The following is a 15,000-nucleotide window of genomic DNA, read 5'->3' as shown; positions in this document are numbered from 1 at the left end:
CCCCCCACCCCCCGCCCGCCCCAGACTAACTGCAGTGAGCAGGAAGATTAATTGTCAGTAAAGGCCAGGAATCTCTCCTGCCGCGGGAAAAGATGGGACGGCGTTCCCGGGATGCGCCGCGAGATGCAGCGGCTTTAAACCCATTTAGTGTTACCATAAGACTAACGGTGGACTAGTTGGGTCAGACTCAAATGACTACCAGCAGAAAGGTAGTCACAACAACAACAACAACAACAACAACAACAACAACAGAAGGGTTCCTTGTCCCTGACCACCATGTTTCAGCGTAAACCTCTGAAACATGAACGATAAACGGGCTCAACCAACACGGCTGAAAACAAAACGCACGAAACATCATCAAAAAAACACTTTTTGGTGCTCAAACCCTCGGAAATAAGCAAAAGTTTTTAAAAAAAGTATGTGTGTGTGTGGAGAAACGTGACCAAAGTGCTGTCAGTGTCTGGGTGTGTCAGCACAGCAGGTGAAAAGTCACCATCGTTCAACACTAGTCCTGATCTCTCTCACACACACACACACACACACCCACACACACCCACACACACACACCCACACACACACACCAGTGTCACGCCTTTCAGCTCCAATAACAGTGATAAGTGCATTGAAGTCTGTTTTTTATTTATTTTTTTATATCTCGCCAGCGTGAACAAAAGAGAAGTGCCAGGACGCTTCAATACAAAAGCAGCTTCAAAAACTCATTTATCTTTATACTTTGCAGCTTTTTTTAAAATCTGAACTCTCTGAACGCGTTACAAAGATCCTCTGAGCGACGCGACGTGAGGCTCTGTGTGAGGACGGAGGCCGTTTCTGGGTTCACTTCCATAGTTTGATTAAAAGATGGAGGTCAACTTTAAAGCCTCCATCTATGCGCGGCGTGACGAGCCGGGCGGGGCGACGGCCCCTCGGACCCTCTGCTTCGGGGGCCCTTCAGACCCGACATGGTGGACTAAAACAAAAACCACGATCTGCACCTTTATTTGTTTATGAAATGAAGGCGCGTTAATGATTGACCATTCGACTGTGAACCAACAGTTTGAACAATTTAATGCTCGCACAGTCGAACGGTTACAAGAAAAAAGAATAAAGAGAAAAATGAAGAACGGAAATAAATAAAAGAGAAGAGCTCTGTATGCAAAGTTCAAATGCACCCCCACCCCACCCCCCCCCCCCCCTCCCCTCTGTATGCAAGGTTCAACTGCACCCCCGCCCCCCCCCCTCCATATGCAAGGTTCAACTGCACCCCCGCCCCCCCCCTCCCCTCTGTATGCAAGGTTCAACTGCACCCCGCCCCCCCCCCCCTCTGTATGCAAGGTTCAACTGCACCCCCGCCCCCCCCCCCCCCTCCATATGCAAGGTTCAACTGCACCCCCGCCCCCCCTCCCCTCTGTATGCAAGGTTCAACTGCACCCCCGCCCCCCCTCTGTATGCAAGGTTCAACTGCACCCCGCCCCCCCCTCCCCTCTGTATGCAAGGTTCAACTGCACCCCGCCCCCCCCTCCCCTCTGTATGCAAGGTTCAACTGCACCCCCGCCCCCCCCCTCCATATGCAAGGTTCAACTGCACCCCCGCCCCCCTCCCCTCTGTATGCAAGGTTCAACTGCACCCCCGCCCCCCTCCCCTCTGTATGCAAGGTTCAACTGCACCCCCGCACCCCCCTCCATATGCAAGGTTCAACTGCACCCCCGCCCCCCTCCCCTCTGTATGCAAGGTTCAACTGTACCCCGCCCCCCCCCCCCCTCTGTATGCAAGGTTCAACTGCACCCCCGCCCCCCCTCTGTATGCAAGGTTCAACTGCACCCCCGCCCCCCCTCCATATGCAAGGTTCAACTGCAGCCCCGCCCCCCCCCTCCATATGCAAGGTTCAACTGCACCCCCCCTCCCCTGTGCATACAAGGTTCAACTGCACCCCCCCTCCCCTGTGCATACAAGGTTCAACTGCACCCCCCCTCCCCTGTGCATACAAGGTTCAACTGCCACTCCCCTCTGCATACAAGGTTCAACTGCCACCCCCCCCCCCCGTGCATACACGGTTCAACTCTTGTGGAGTGCCGTGATATTGGCAGATACAGATCCCTTTGTTTGTTTAATTACAGCAGATTAATAATTGAAGCTTAGTGTTCACAGCTCATAACTCTTCTCTAATATTTATTTGTGAAAACATCTCATTCAAACAGGATTTATTTAAACTTTCTCACCAACACCACATGTTACTAGATTACACTGTTTGTTAGCCGTTAGCGATGCTGCTAACGCTACTAGCGCTCTAACACAGATTCATTGTGTGCAACGTCACATTATCACGGATCGGAGCGACGAAGCTTCGTCACACTATTGAGGTTGGCATCGTAATTTTATCGGTATCTCCGAAATTAGCATCTCTAACATTTATCGCTTAAAATTTATTATTGCGGCATCAAAAAGGCCCAGAGAAAAATTGTGCGTGCAAATTACTTTTCCCACGATGAAACGTTAGTCTACAGCATTAAAAATACATAATTTAGCCTCTCCACCTCCTGTAATAGTAATAACCCCAAATCAGGTTTTTAAATACAGCCAACTGCCTGGAAACTCGGCCACAAACGGAAGAAAAACAGAACAGTGACACCCAAATACATGCACACAGCAAATAGACTACTGAGTGCAAGGTGTGTGCAGGTGATAAGCGTGAGGAAACAGTGTTGGAGTGGTGGGAGGGGCTTACCTGAGAGCGAGAGAGAGAGAGGGTTGGTGACAGCTAAATAGAAACTGGGGCTCTCAGAGCATCGCCAGCGTCTTCTCCGTGGATTTCACCATTTACTGCAAACCGAATACATGAAAACATGAACACGGCCTTGAATCCGTCTCCCAGCTGTCGACACTCGTACGGCTCTCAGGAGAGCACACAGTTTGACACCTGATCGTCCCTCAGAGAAAGTCAGCCAGGTGAGATGAATCAATATGGAAGCTAATGGACTTCGATTTACACCGCTTTTCTTTTATTTAATTTATTTTAAAAACACACTCTCGGGACAAAATGTACGTCATGTGTTATTATTCTGCGTGCCGACATGTGCACGTCTTTCAGATGCATTATCATAGTGCTAAAGTGCGCACACACACACACACACACACACACACACACACACACAGTACACACTGACTTTTGGTGTCATCCCGTGTGACACGTTTTATCGTCTTTTGACCTTTGATTTATATTTATTATGTCTTTAACGGCGTATTTCTTTTTGTGTGCGTCTGCTCTTGTGTGTGGGCGTGTTGGGAGATGGCCGGTCTTTTGTTGTGTGTGCGTGTGTGTGTGTGTGTGTGTTGATGCTCCGCATGTGAATGTGGGAGAACAATGCAGACAAACGGGTTCAGTGACATCCATTCTGGTGGAAAAAGAGGAGTGTAGAGGCCGGTCTCTGTCTCTGTGCGGGTTGTGTCTTTAGGAAATAGCTTACAACATACCAGAGTGTGTGTGTGTGTGTGTGTGTGTGTCCGAGAATACACTATAATAAGATTTGTTCCATGCCCGGAGAGGTGTGGATGACTGCATTGTTACCACATGAAGCAAGTCACAAACACACTCTGCACATTCGTGTCGTTGTGAACCAGCATCTTCTCCTCTCGTGCTAAAACAAAAACCACCATCAACACACCGGCCTGTCGTGCACAACCACGTGCACTTTTCAGGAGAGCTGTGTGGTTAAACAGTCCTTCAGATGACAGAAAAGGGACACACAAAGCACTAAGAGTTCACGAGGAAAGTCTGCAGCAGACCACAGAGCGAGAAACCACACGAGACCGTGAAATAAATCCTTATTTGACTAAAAAGGCTCAGAATTAATCCAATATTCATTTTTTAAAGTTTCAGTCTCAACCAAAAGGAGAAAACGCTGTAATGAGGATGCTGCGTGTTCCAAAACAACGTTTTTATCTCCTCACTTAAATGTTATACACCTTTTGGATATTTGCCCAGGTTGATAACGATTAGCGCCGCTCGGTTATCTGTTCGCTCAAACTCTGTTCTCCTTCGTCGTCGGGCCGTGCGTTCGATCCCGTGCGTTCGAGGCTACCGGTCTCATTACCGCTGACGGACCGAGGTCCCTCTCGGCTACATTTGTTAAACAAATCAGGGAGACGGCACGACAACAGTGCACGTGGCTCTACTGGGACACGTGTGGCTATTTTATATTGTCGGCTTCCCGGAGGAGGCCGTCAATCTTTTTTTAAAAAAAAGAAGAAAAAAAAAGGGTGTTTTCCTCTAAACTCATGATTTGAATATTTTACTTATAAAACATATTTAATATGTTTTAGAGATGTGCTCAGGGGGACATTTGCATACGGGCACACACACACACACACAGCGCACTCTCTCACCTCGGTGGTGATGTCACGCTCTCCACCACTTACGCTTTACTGGGATGGTTTGGGTGCTTTGAAGAGAGTATCCATAATCAGTGTATTACCAGTGGATGACGATGGACAGGTCAGACAGGTTGAACCGGACTACACCTTGAAAAACACCAACGTTGCGTAATAACACTAACTAGCTAACAGCAGTGGACCAGCAGCTCCTGAGCTCTGGAGGGAACATTAGTATTTTAGTCAATGGAGGCCAGTGGCCTTGAAGAGAGCTCCTCCTCCTATATTTTAAATATAGCAAACACTGAAAATTATATATAAAGTGCATTTTATTAGCTTGTTCACTGGACGTAGGTAAAGCCGACTTCCCCCAGGGTTCATAGCGTCACTGGAGGCCTCTCTGATCTGTGCTCCTCTCTCTCTCTGCAGCATGTCGTCCAACTCCACGGACGACGACGCGTGTGCGAAGGACGACAACCTGTGCAGTAAGAACACAACTGCTGCTCCTCGTCAACTACTCTTCCTCCCTTCTTCCTCGTCCCGTCTCCTTTGCTTCTCTTCCTTCCTTCCTTCCTATCTCCGTTGCCTTGTCCTCATCTCTTTGTTTACATCTCGACACATTTTTCAGTGTTTCACGTGAACATAACCGGCGGCAGGCTTCCTCACTGCGTCTGTATCACACCGGCTAGACCTCGACGCCGGTGACCGCTCGGCTAAAGAACCCGTTGACCTGTCGGTATCAAACAACCTTTTAAGTACATCGTTATTTCGGTTTTTATGACCGTGAACATGCAATAAAACACAGGGGATTTCCCGGTGAGGTGTGATTACGCAATCAGAAGGAGGAATATGTGACGATTCACGACTACTGCTGGGAAGACTTTGTGATCACACAAGTTAATGTGTTATCCAGACAAGCCTCTCAAACCTCATCATAACTCATGATACTGTAACTTATGAGTCTTCTGGAGTTTTAACAACGAGAATGCCTTTTTTTTAAATTGTTGTTTAGCACCTTTTTAAACTCTTCTTATACCCCAGAAGCCCAAACTCAGTCTGATAATAGAATATAAATCAAGTATCAATAAGATAGGCTAGATGTCTTGATGGTAACACTCAAGTTTAACATGAATGTTAAACTTGTACTAAGTCTTTGTAGAGAAGCTCAAACAAGAGTCTTCAATAAGAATGACAAGACGTTGATTTATGGCTTTCCACCAATAACCTCCGCACACATGAGAATGTGCAACAACCAGAACACTAGTTCACACAGACCGGAGGCTTCACATTCCAGCTACACAAGAGTTTGATATTAACAGGGCGGCGAAGGAGTCGAAATGAACGTCGTGTAATAATTAGTACAACCTTCACTAACCTGGAACACCTTCAAGTATCGTCAGTGATCGATGACTCGGCACTATCTCTTCCTCCGTTACGGTCAATGAATGACTCATCCGGGCCGGTCCTCCTGGCTAATTGTGTGACGTTAGCGATGCAGCGGGACAACCGGTCCGCCGGCAGCCGAGTCGGAGCGACGATGGAGCAACTGTGATAAATGCAAATCCACAAAGAAGCTCCAACGGCAAAGAACGAGCTGCGTGTCCAGATATACACGACGATGACGGAGCAGCGTGAACTCATTGACTGGAAACTAAATCATACAATCATCTTTCTTTCTTTCTTTAATTTATTTCCTTTGTTGCCTAGCTCGTACCATTGAAAGAACCACATGTGTTAGATAACGGCGTCTAACTGCACGTGAATATGTCAAACACCCGAGAGGTGCGACCTGTTCACGGCCAACGAGTTCATCACTGAAACCAAACCTCAACAAACTAGTTTTTCTTTTTCACATCCGTCTGCATGCACACAATCCACAAGGCGTTGAGGACTTGTGGATTGTGTGATGTCCTAAATACAAGAAGCAGGTGGGTTAGGACATTCCCACTGTGGGATAGGTCTTCCTTATCAGTGACATACAAAAAGAAGGTACAATAGTCTTTCTTGTCCCTGACATTTACACATGCACCTTCCTCCGCCCTCTCCTAGTTGTATTGGTGCACATGCAGGCAGTGATCATCGTGCCCACGCTGCTCCTCCTGGGAACGCTGGTCACTTTACTGGCCGTGTGCATCAGGAGGTACTGTCCCGAAGAGAAGCGGACTCAGGTCTCGGCCCTGCAGCGCTACCACAGCTCAACCCACAAGCACAAACAGAGGAACAGCCAGCGACATCAGCTACAGGGGATTGATGGTGAGTCCCTGTGAAACACTCCTGGTCTTATTATATTTTCCTTTTTAACTCAATTTGCCAAAAGGTCGACACTCGGATGTATTATTCTGCGTCTCTCTCGCTCTTTAAATAGCGCCCCCGGGGATAAACCCGCTGGAACACGAAGAGCTGCCAATGTCGGTTCAAGAGGTGCAGCAGACCGTCGTGCCAACTCTGGATTCAGTACCTCAGGTGTCCACAGAGAGGCAGCAAGGAGCCTCCTTCGGTCAGGTCACTGCCCTGCCACAGTCCTTCTCCATTAATCCAGACAAGGCGACCAGCCTCTACAGAGCACGCATGAACAACAGGGACGTGGTCCTGAGGGTGCTGAAAGGTGAAGAGATGTGCAAAGAGGTCTTGTAATGTTTGGTGTCGCTCTCTTCTCACGAGGAATGGTCTGATCAGCGGTTCAGTGTTGTAGTTCTTTATGTGCATGGTGCTTTATATCAGAGCTGCCATGTGTGATTGATGGTGTGATTGATGGTGCAGAAGTCTTATTTTTTGTGACTTAAAATCCTAATGAAATAAAACAATTGCGGAACAGTTACTGTGTAAATGTGAAGTGCTCTTGGAAAACAGAGCACTGTTAAAAAAAAAAACAATACAATTGTTATTGTTATCTAATCTCTCCCTCAGAACGAGCAAACAGCGGCGAGAAGCAACACTTTTTGGGCTTTGCTTCCTTCGTGTCGGGACTAGGGCCGCACCCCTTCTTACCGGAGCTGCTGGGTGTGGTGTCAGTGCAGCCGCCCCCGATGATGATGGTGGAGGAGCTGCAGCACAGAGACCTGCTGGGCTACCTGTGGAGATGTCGACAGGTACAGTTAAATCACCAAAAAAAGCCTTTAAGCGATCTAAAACCTTCTAAATGGAATCTGTTGCCCCCAAAAATATCAATGCAACAGAAGTGGACAGTACGATATTCTTCTTCATATTTTAAACAGTGGAATCATTACTTGGTTAACTCTAAACCCGGCCCATGGCTGTTAGGACAGTGACTTTTAACATACAGTCGTTACTGCTCTTTGCCTCTGTGAGGCAGCATAGGGCAATAAGGGAGAGACACATCCATAGTTTCTCCACAGTGGCAGGTTCAGTATGTTCACCTTCGGATGTAATAGCGAATTATGAATGCAGACATGGAGAGAGAGAGAGAGATATCAGGTTACATAAAAGGAAGATCCGGTAGTCTGACTCAAAAGGCAATCTAACCATAAGGAGACTGATTATATGTTTCCCTTTTTTTCCTCCTCCTCCTCCTCCCTCCACTGAAGGACAACTTGGGTGTAGAGTCTTCATGTGATATGACTGAGAAGAGGATCTTCTCCATGGCAGAACAAGTGGCCTCTGCTCTGGTTGGTTAAACAGCTAGCTAGCTGTCTGTCTGTCTGTCTGTCTGTCTGTCTGTCTGTCTGTCTGTCTGTCTGTCTGTCTGTCTGTCTGTCTGTCTGTTTCATGGGTTCATATCTCCCAGTGTGTCCATAACTTAATTAGTTATGATTTTGTGTCAAACTAAAGTCTCTCAGTTCATGCCTGATAAATTACAGAGCATAAACAGTCTGAATACCATGTTCACACTTCAGGTTATGTTGTTATGATGTCAATTCTGTAAAAGTATGAATACAGTATTAAATTCTGAATTTAAATGCGTTGCATCTGGTTGACGTTCATATTTTGTATCCTTAAAGTTCTACTAGTCCGCAGCCAGGTCCTCACAATTTCCAGCGTCCCTCTCATTGTCCCGTCTTCACCTGAACATCCCTCTAGGACTACCTGCACAGTCAGCGCTGCATCCACGGCAACGTGGGCGCTCGCAGCGTCCTGGTCGGTGGAGATCTGACAGCCAAGCTGTGGGGATTGGGCTCGGCCTATCGCAGGACAACACAGGCCGCCTCACCGGGGGAAGGGGAGGAGAAGGACATGAGGAAGTGGCAGGCACCTGAAGTGTTGAGCAGAAGAGGCATCAGTCCGAGTAGTGACGTGTGAGTGTCCGAGTAATTAGCCACTTCACATTTCTGGTGCACAATTAAGATTAATGAGCAAGTTGTGTGTTTGAAACGCATGTAATGTAATATATATATATCCCCTCTCACTCTTTTTGACAGATGGTCCTTTGGTATCCTGCTCTATGAAATGGTCACGTTGGGTGGGTGTTTTCAAATCATAAATACACCTCCGACAGAAGTTGTTTATTGTATGAATCATAGAATAGGATTGCATAGCGTGTTTGTAAAATGTTGGAATTTTTATAATAATTACCCGCAAAGAACAAATATGAACACCCTTTCATAGAACAGTAAACTAGATAATGTGCATGTGTGTTACGTATAGGGACATTAATCAAATATATAATACTACATGTGTGCAGGTGACCCACCATTTGCCAAGATCATTGAGACTGAACTTCTGCAGCATCTACAGAGAGGAAAGCACCTCAAACGGCCCACTGGCTGCTCCAACTCACTGTAAGACAAAAACAGAGAAAATATCTAAGCTTAAACTTGCTTAAACATTTACTTTTTATTTAATCTTTTCTTATGGCCAGACTTGGCGAGATGCATAATTAATTTCTGTTATCCATCCTTAATTTCAAGGTATGCATTTCTTGTCAAACTGTAAAAATACCTAAAAAATACTAAGTACCAAAATATATATATATAAATAAAAATAAAAAAATATATATAAATAATCAAAATTAAATAAAAAATGTAATATATATAAATTAAATTAAATAAAAAATTATATATATATATAAAAATAAAAATATATACAAATAAATACATATATTTACATTAATTTAGCATGAGTAAGCTAGCAAAACATTTGTGTTGGATGTAATTTCAAGATGTTAAATCAGATTCCTAGATTAAAATGTAACTCCATTTTTTAGAGAAAACGCGCTTGAAAACGTCACGTTAATTTATGTTAAAATGGTCCAAATAAAATTTCAAGCAGGCTACATGCTAAGCTAACTAGCTAGCGTTAGCTAGGTAAGCTAAAGGTTACCAACGGACACAACGGCACATCGCTCGTGAAGTAACATGTTAAATGAACCTGCTACTCGTGTGTTTAAGGGGGTATAAATTAACGTGTTTCAGCTCTAAATGTTAGTATTTTAATTGTACCTTGTTCCACAGGTACGCCATCATCAGGGCCTGCTGCCATTGGCGGCCCGAACAACGTCTCCCGACCTCGGAGCTCATTAGAACGCTTCACGAGGAAGAGAAATCAGCCAATGGGAGGACAGTTCTCAGAGCTGAACCAATGGACATCGAGAACTACCTGAGGGAGGCGGGATATGCAGGCGCGTACAACTATACTGTGCTCTGATTGGCCGAACTGCACCGCCATCGTGGACTACTGCAAAAAAAAAAAAAAAATGAAGGATCGTAATGAAGCAGAACTTTAGCAGAAAAAAATGCACATTGTTTATGAAACATAAGTTTAGTGTTATACGTGTTTGTACTGTTGGAACACTTTAACCTTCATGCTGTATATGTGGAAAATAATATATTGGTTGTAGATATGTATTTTTCTGTAAACTATAACTATGGTCACCTAAAAAGACTCATACAATGAAAGAAAACAATGTTAGCTGCACTTTTTAACTGTAAAGGAAGCGTAATGCGTCACATGTACATAGCTTTACAGAAGCAATAGAGCAGAGGACAGGAGGTGCACTTTAAGACGGTGTGACGGGACGACGACACTGTGCACGCGAACGTTTTAGGCATTAGGGTACGAGCGTGTAAGAACTGACTTCAAAATAAGAGCAGACTTCCGGTGCACGTGAGAGGACATGTCACATTCATTAAATCAATACGTTTAATTGATGTCTAATTTTATATTAGATCAGAGAGGAAATGGTAAATAGTTACAAACCAATTCCACTTAATTCCAGATTAATAGTAGACCACCTCAAGGTGGTTATTTTGGGTACAGATTGTAAAGCCCTCTGAGGGGAGTTTGTAGTTCGGGCTATACAAAATAAACCAAATTGAATTGAATTGAATTGAAGGTGTCACAATCAAGACATTCTGATAGCAGTATTTCAAAATAAAATCCGGTTCAAATCTTTCATTGAGCTCTCTTTAAATCAATCATGAGACACTTTACCTCTTATGATGACGATGTCAGTTGTGTTAGAGGGGCTAAGACACGGAATAGTACGACAGTTACAGTGATGATATAGTAATGAATGGAGGTGGCACAGGTAAGAATAAACCAACCGCCTCTTTATTTGTTGTGATCGTGTATTGTGTATTGTGTATTGTCTCGTGATCAACACGTGTACACTCTTCCACGTAGGAATGTTTGGTTCTAAAATTACACAAATATGCAAATGAAACATGAAGATTAAACATCAGAGACAATAAACAGCCTTAAATCCACTGACTTACAGACAGTGAAGGAAAGTAAAAGTCACCCTTGGCCCCTGACCAATCACAGCGCACGTTAACGTGACGTACTTACAGGCCTTCTTGGTAGCCTCAGGCTAAGAGGCTGGGACGCCATTAGTCCGCCCCCTGGTGGTTGCGGCTAACATGACCACTCCAGGTGCGCAGTCAGGTGCACCGGCCTGTAACCCTTCTGCAGAAGAAGAGGAGGAAGAAGAGAGTTTCTACAAGAGCAGACGGAGAGACAACGTGTTTGAACGTCTTGTTAATAAATTGTAAATGTTATGTTGAAATAAATAATTAATTGAAAAATAAATAAAAATATAAAAATTAATTTGAAATAAATGTAAAAAATGTAAAAAGTAATTTGAAATAAATGAAAATGTAAAAAATAATTTGAAATAAATTAAAATTTAAAAGATAATTTGAAATAAATTTAAATTTAAAAAATAATTTGAAATAAATTAAAATTTAAAAGATAATTTGAAATAAATTAAAATCTTAAAAATTAATTTGAAATAAATTAAAATGTAAAAAATGATTTGAAATAAATTAAAACGTAAAAATGAATTTGAAATAAATTAAAATGTAAAAATGTATTAAACATAATAGATCGACACATCACTCGCAGGTCAGTTTAGTTCCACTTCAAAAATAAAAACACAGGCGTCGCAGTTTTAAAACAGATCCTTGGTTATTTATTTGCATGATGGCATCGTTAGGGTCTCCTCGTCACACTCGGCCCATCAAAGGTTTATCAGCGGGTTATTTTGTCTTTTCAGATTATTGCAAGCAAACAAATCCTGAAGTAGCCTCTTTATTTAATAAAAAGGAAAGAAAAAGGGTCTTTTTTATTATTTTGTGAGAATAAAAGAACAAATCAACACAGACCTGCACATGTTTCGACTGGGACATTGTGGCTCACACCACTTGTAATGCAGTACAAGGGCTTTTTATTATTATTATTATTATTTTTGTTTTGGTCTTCACAATATATGGCGAAGGAGCTGCGGATTCAAAACACTTTAAAAATCTGTAGACCAACCATGAAATACAGAACACACAGCCATCAAAGATCACGATCCTCTTTGAACATAAACAACCTCAAGAGCCACAGTCACTAACAACGAAGCCGAAGATGGACGTCTAGAAAGGGGGAACACCGCTGGTAGTTTACACGCTAGGAGACGAAGCTACGAGGAAGACGAGCGAGTGTCCTTGGTCAAGGGAGCTACTATTCAGTCACTCTTTTTGGGAAAGGCAACACATGTCATTGCTTGAATTAACACATCGTAAAAAAAAAAAGTAAGCACTAATATAAAAAAAAGGAGTGATATGAAAAGCAGTTAAAAAACAGACAATCCTCATCTCGACCTATCGGAGAGACTCGTGAGAAAGGCCACAAGGTTCACAGAGAACATGAGAAAACAGCTTAAACGAGGCCGTCCAGCAAACACATGTGCATTTAAATATAAAGGCAACTTTTACACTTATTACAGTTTAGCTTAATTTCGTTTTAACCTCATTCACACACACACACTCATTCAGGGAGGATTCTTCTTCTTCTTCATCCTAAAACGTAGGTCCACACGCCCGGAGTTATTCATGTGTTCGTGAACCCAGAGGCGGCTTTTATTCTCCGTTCTCGTGTTAAACGTTCAGTAAATCAAGCCCGCGACGTCGGTGCCACCGCTTTAAAAAAAATAAATATATATATAAACGACAATCTTGAAATTGCCTGGCAGAAAGAAATACAAGTCACAGATTGCAGATTACATTTCTCAGAGTCGAGTCCACGATAAGACCTCCGATAAAACACCGTTTTTTGGGAGGAGGAGCATTTATTTTTGTGCTCCCGTTTGTAAAAACACAGGAATGTGAGAAAAAGAAACTATATCGGGTTTCATTTGGATCTCTGCAGCCGCTACCCTGTAGTTTGAGTTTACCCTGTAGACTGAATAAGAGGCCGCGTACGAAATAAAGAAGCAGACACTGTTTCAAATTAATGAGGCAAAAAAATAAATAAAATAATGAACATTAAAGTTATAAATGTTCCCTTGAAAAAAAATTAAATAAAAATGACTTGAAAATGGCATCTTAGATAATGACTGTGACACATAGCTTATTAGGTAGATTTAAATTAAATTAAGCGTATTTATTTACTGCATTTCTGTCCTAATGCCGTGACGATTGTGGCTTAAATAAGAAAAAACACGTTTCAGGAAAAAGCCACGATGGTTCTAGATGAGAACCGAAATGTTCTCAAAGACAAGAAAAACAAATCCTGACTTTATTTTTGACGACAAAGAAATCTGTCAAAAAAATCTTTTTTTTCTCCTTTACAATACTAAACAATGAATAGCAGTTAAATGCAACAAACAAACAAACAAACACACAAACAAGGTAAGCACTGCCTAGGTCAACGTCTGTGTAAAGGGCAGCCATGTTTGTACATAACGTGGGAATCTTGTGCAAGTGCAACGAATCCAACTCGCCGAAGTGACTTCTGCATCGACATTACATTCAAAAAAAGCTCCATTTCCGCGTGAAACTGTGCAACTGAAAAGCTAAACTAAACCATTTGGTTGGAACTATTTATGACTGCAGGTTTCCATTTTAGGAAAACATGAATCTTCACCAAAATATAGAAATCCGTGGTATTTTTTTGTTGTTTTTTTTGCAAACTCACACACATGAAAGACGAACAGTTGTCTCCGTTGAGAACAATTCAACTACAGAGTCAGAAGCTGCAGCCCTACAGGGAGCTGGAGAGCCGTGCACTGGACCTCCTGCATCCCGCCTGCAGGGACACCTGTGGGACCAGTTCCACATCCGAACTGGTGTTTCAGGGTCTCGGGGATCGACTCTGAACACGCCGGATGCGTCAGTCTCTCAGGGTGTTGATGTGGGCGCAGATCTTGAGGGCGGGACCTAGCTTGATGTTCATGGTGGACATGAGGTGCTCCTCTTTCAGCAGCAGCAGGGCCTGTCCGTCAATCTCCTGCGACAGGAACTGGGAGGCGACCTCCTCGCAGCCTGGAGGAGGAGGAGGAGGAGGAGGAGGAAGAGGAAGATAAACGTGGGACAAAAAAATATAAAAACAAAGAGAAGGAAGTGTGTTGCAAATAAAAAGTATTTAACAGAAAACCTTCCGAACCTTGTAGCGAGGAAATGAACTGCGACACTTCCCCCACGCTCCACTGGGCGGGGCCGGCGGGCAGGCAGCCGGGCGCCGAGCTCTCCGCCGGGAGCGGAGGAGGAGGAGGAGAAGGCGGCGGCGGCGGGCGGCAGGACGCCGAGGAGGCGGACGACAGCGACACGGGGTCGTCTTCGTCCTCCTCGCCGCTGGACTCCTCGTCCGAGTGGCTGGACTCCGAGCGGCTCCCTCTCACCTTGACAGGTGGGGGTCTCCCTGCTATCTTGGCGCTGGCTATTTCGGAGCTGGTCCTGCGGGGGACCCTCCGCCTGGCGATTCCTCCCTCCTCGTCCGAGTTGGAGAGCTGACCTTGACCTTGACCTTGACCCTGCCGCATGCAGAAGTGCTGCCGGAAGCTGACGTTGTACCTGGGGAACCAATACATACTGTATCGTGGACAAAGAGTGACACATACACGGTACTGAAAGCCAAGACGAGCACCACGTACAGAATGCAAAGCAGAAGCAGAAAAAAAAAAAGGGGTCAAATAACACGGCGACAGCAATGTGCTCGAAAACAACGCCGGCAGCGCATTGTTTACATAGCGATACGCACACGACGTAATACATACAGAATTAATACGGAAAGTCAGAAACTAAAATGGGTCGTTTTGAAAACGGACAGAATTTCACATGCTTTTTTAATTTTTATTATAGCAAAAGTGGATGAAACATGAGAACAGGAAACGTGCTATCTATATATCTATATATATATATATATATATATATATATATAAAATATATATATATATATATATATATAATATATTTC

The 15,000-nt window shown here is 43.9% G+C and overlaps 2 protein-coding genes across 5 annotated transcripts in view; both read right to left on the bottom strand.

Moving 5' to 3' along the window:
• LOC117739219 (chloride channel protein 1-like) overlaps positions 1-9,101 on the bottom strand; it is a 40,704-nt gene extending 31,603 nt beyond the window's left edge. Inside the window, exons 1-2 of the mRNA XM_034545510.1 lie at positions 9,010-9,101; positions 7,263-7,432 (exon numbers count right to left, since the gene is read on the bottom strand). Of these exons, the coding sequence (XP_034401401.1) occupies positions 7,263-7,432; positions 9,010-9,051 (212 nt within the window). The 5' untranslated portion in view covers positions 9,052-9,101. The remainder of the gene's footprint in view (positions 1-7,262; positions 7,433-9,009) is intronic.
• A 2,557-nt stretch (positions 9,102-11,658) lies between these two features.
• Positions 11,659-15,000, bottom strand: part of LOC117738741 (polyhomeotic-like protein 1) — a 10,642-nt gene continuing 7,300 nt past the window's right edge. For all 4 annotated transcript variants that reach the window (XM_034544836.1, XM_034544837.1, XM_034544834.1 and 1 more), the window contains exons 13-14: positions 14,191-14,597; positions 11,659-14,069 (exon numbers count right to left, since the gene is read on the bottom strand). In XM_034544836.1, the coding sequence (XP_034400727.1) occupies positions 13,918-14,069; positions 14,191-14,597 (559 nt within the window). In that variant the 3' untranslated portion in view covers positions 11,659-13,917. The remainder of the gene's footprint in view (positions 14,070-14,190; positions 14,598-15,000) is intronic.

The sequence above is a fragment of the Cyclopterus lumpus genome, chromosome 11 (assembly GCF_009769545.1).
Source record: "Cyclopterus lumpus isolate fCycLum1 chromosome 11, fCycLum1.pri, whole genome shotgun sequence".
NCBI classification, from domain to species: domain Eukaryota; kingdom Metazoa; phylum Chordata; class Actinopteri; order Perciformes; family Cyclopteridae; genus Cyclopterus; species Cyclopterus lumpus.
Note: the sequence above shows the minus strand (reverse complement) of the source record. Positions and strands in the feature narration are given on the sequence as shown.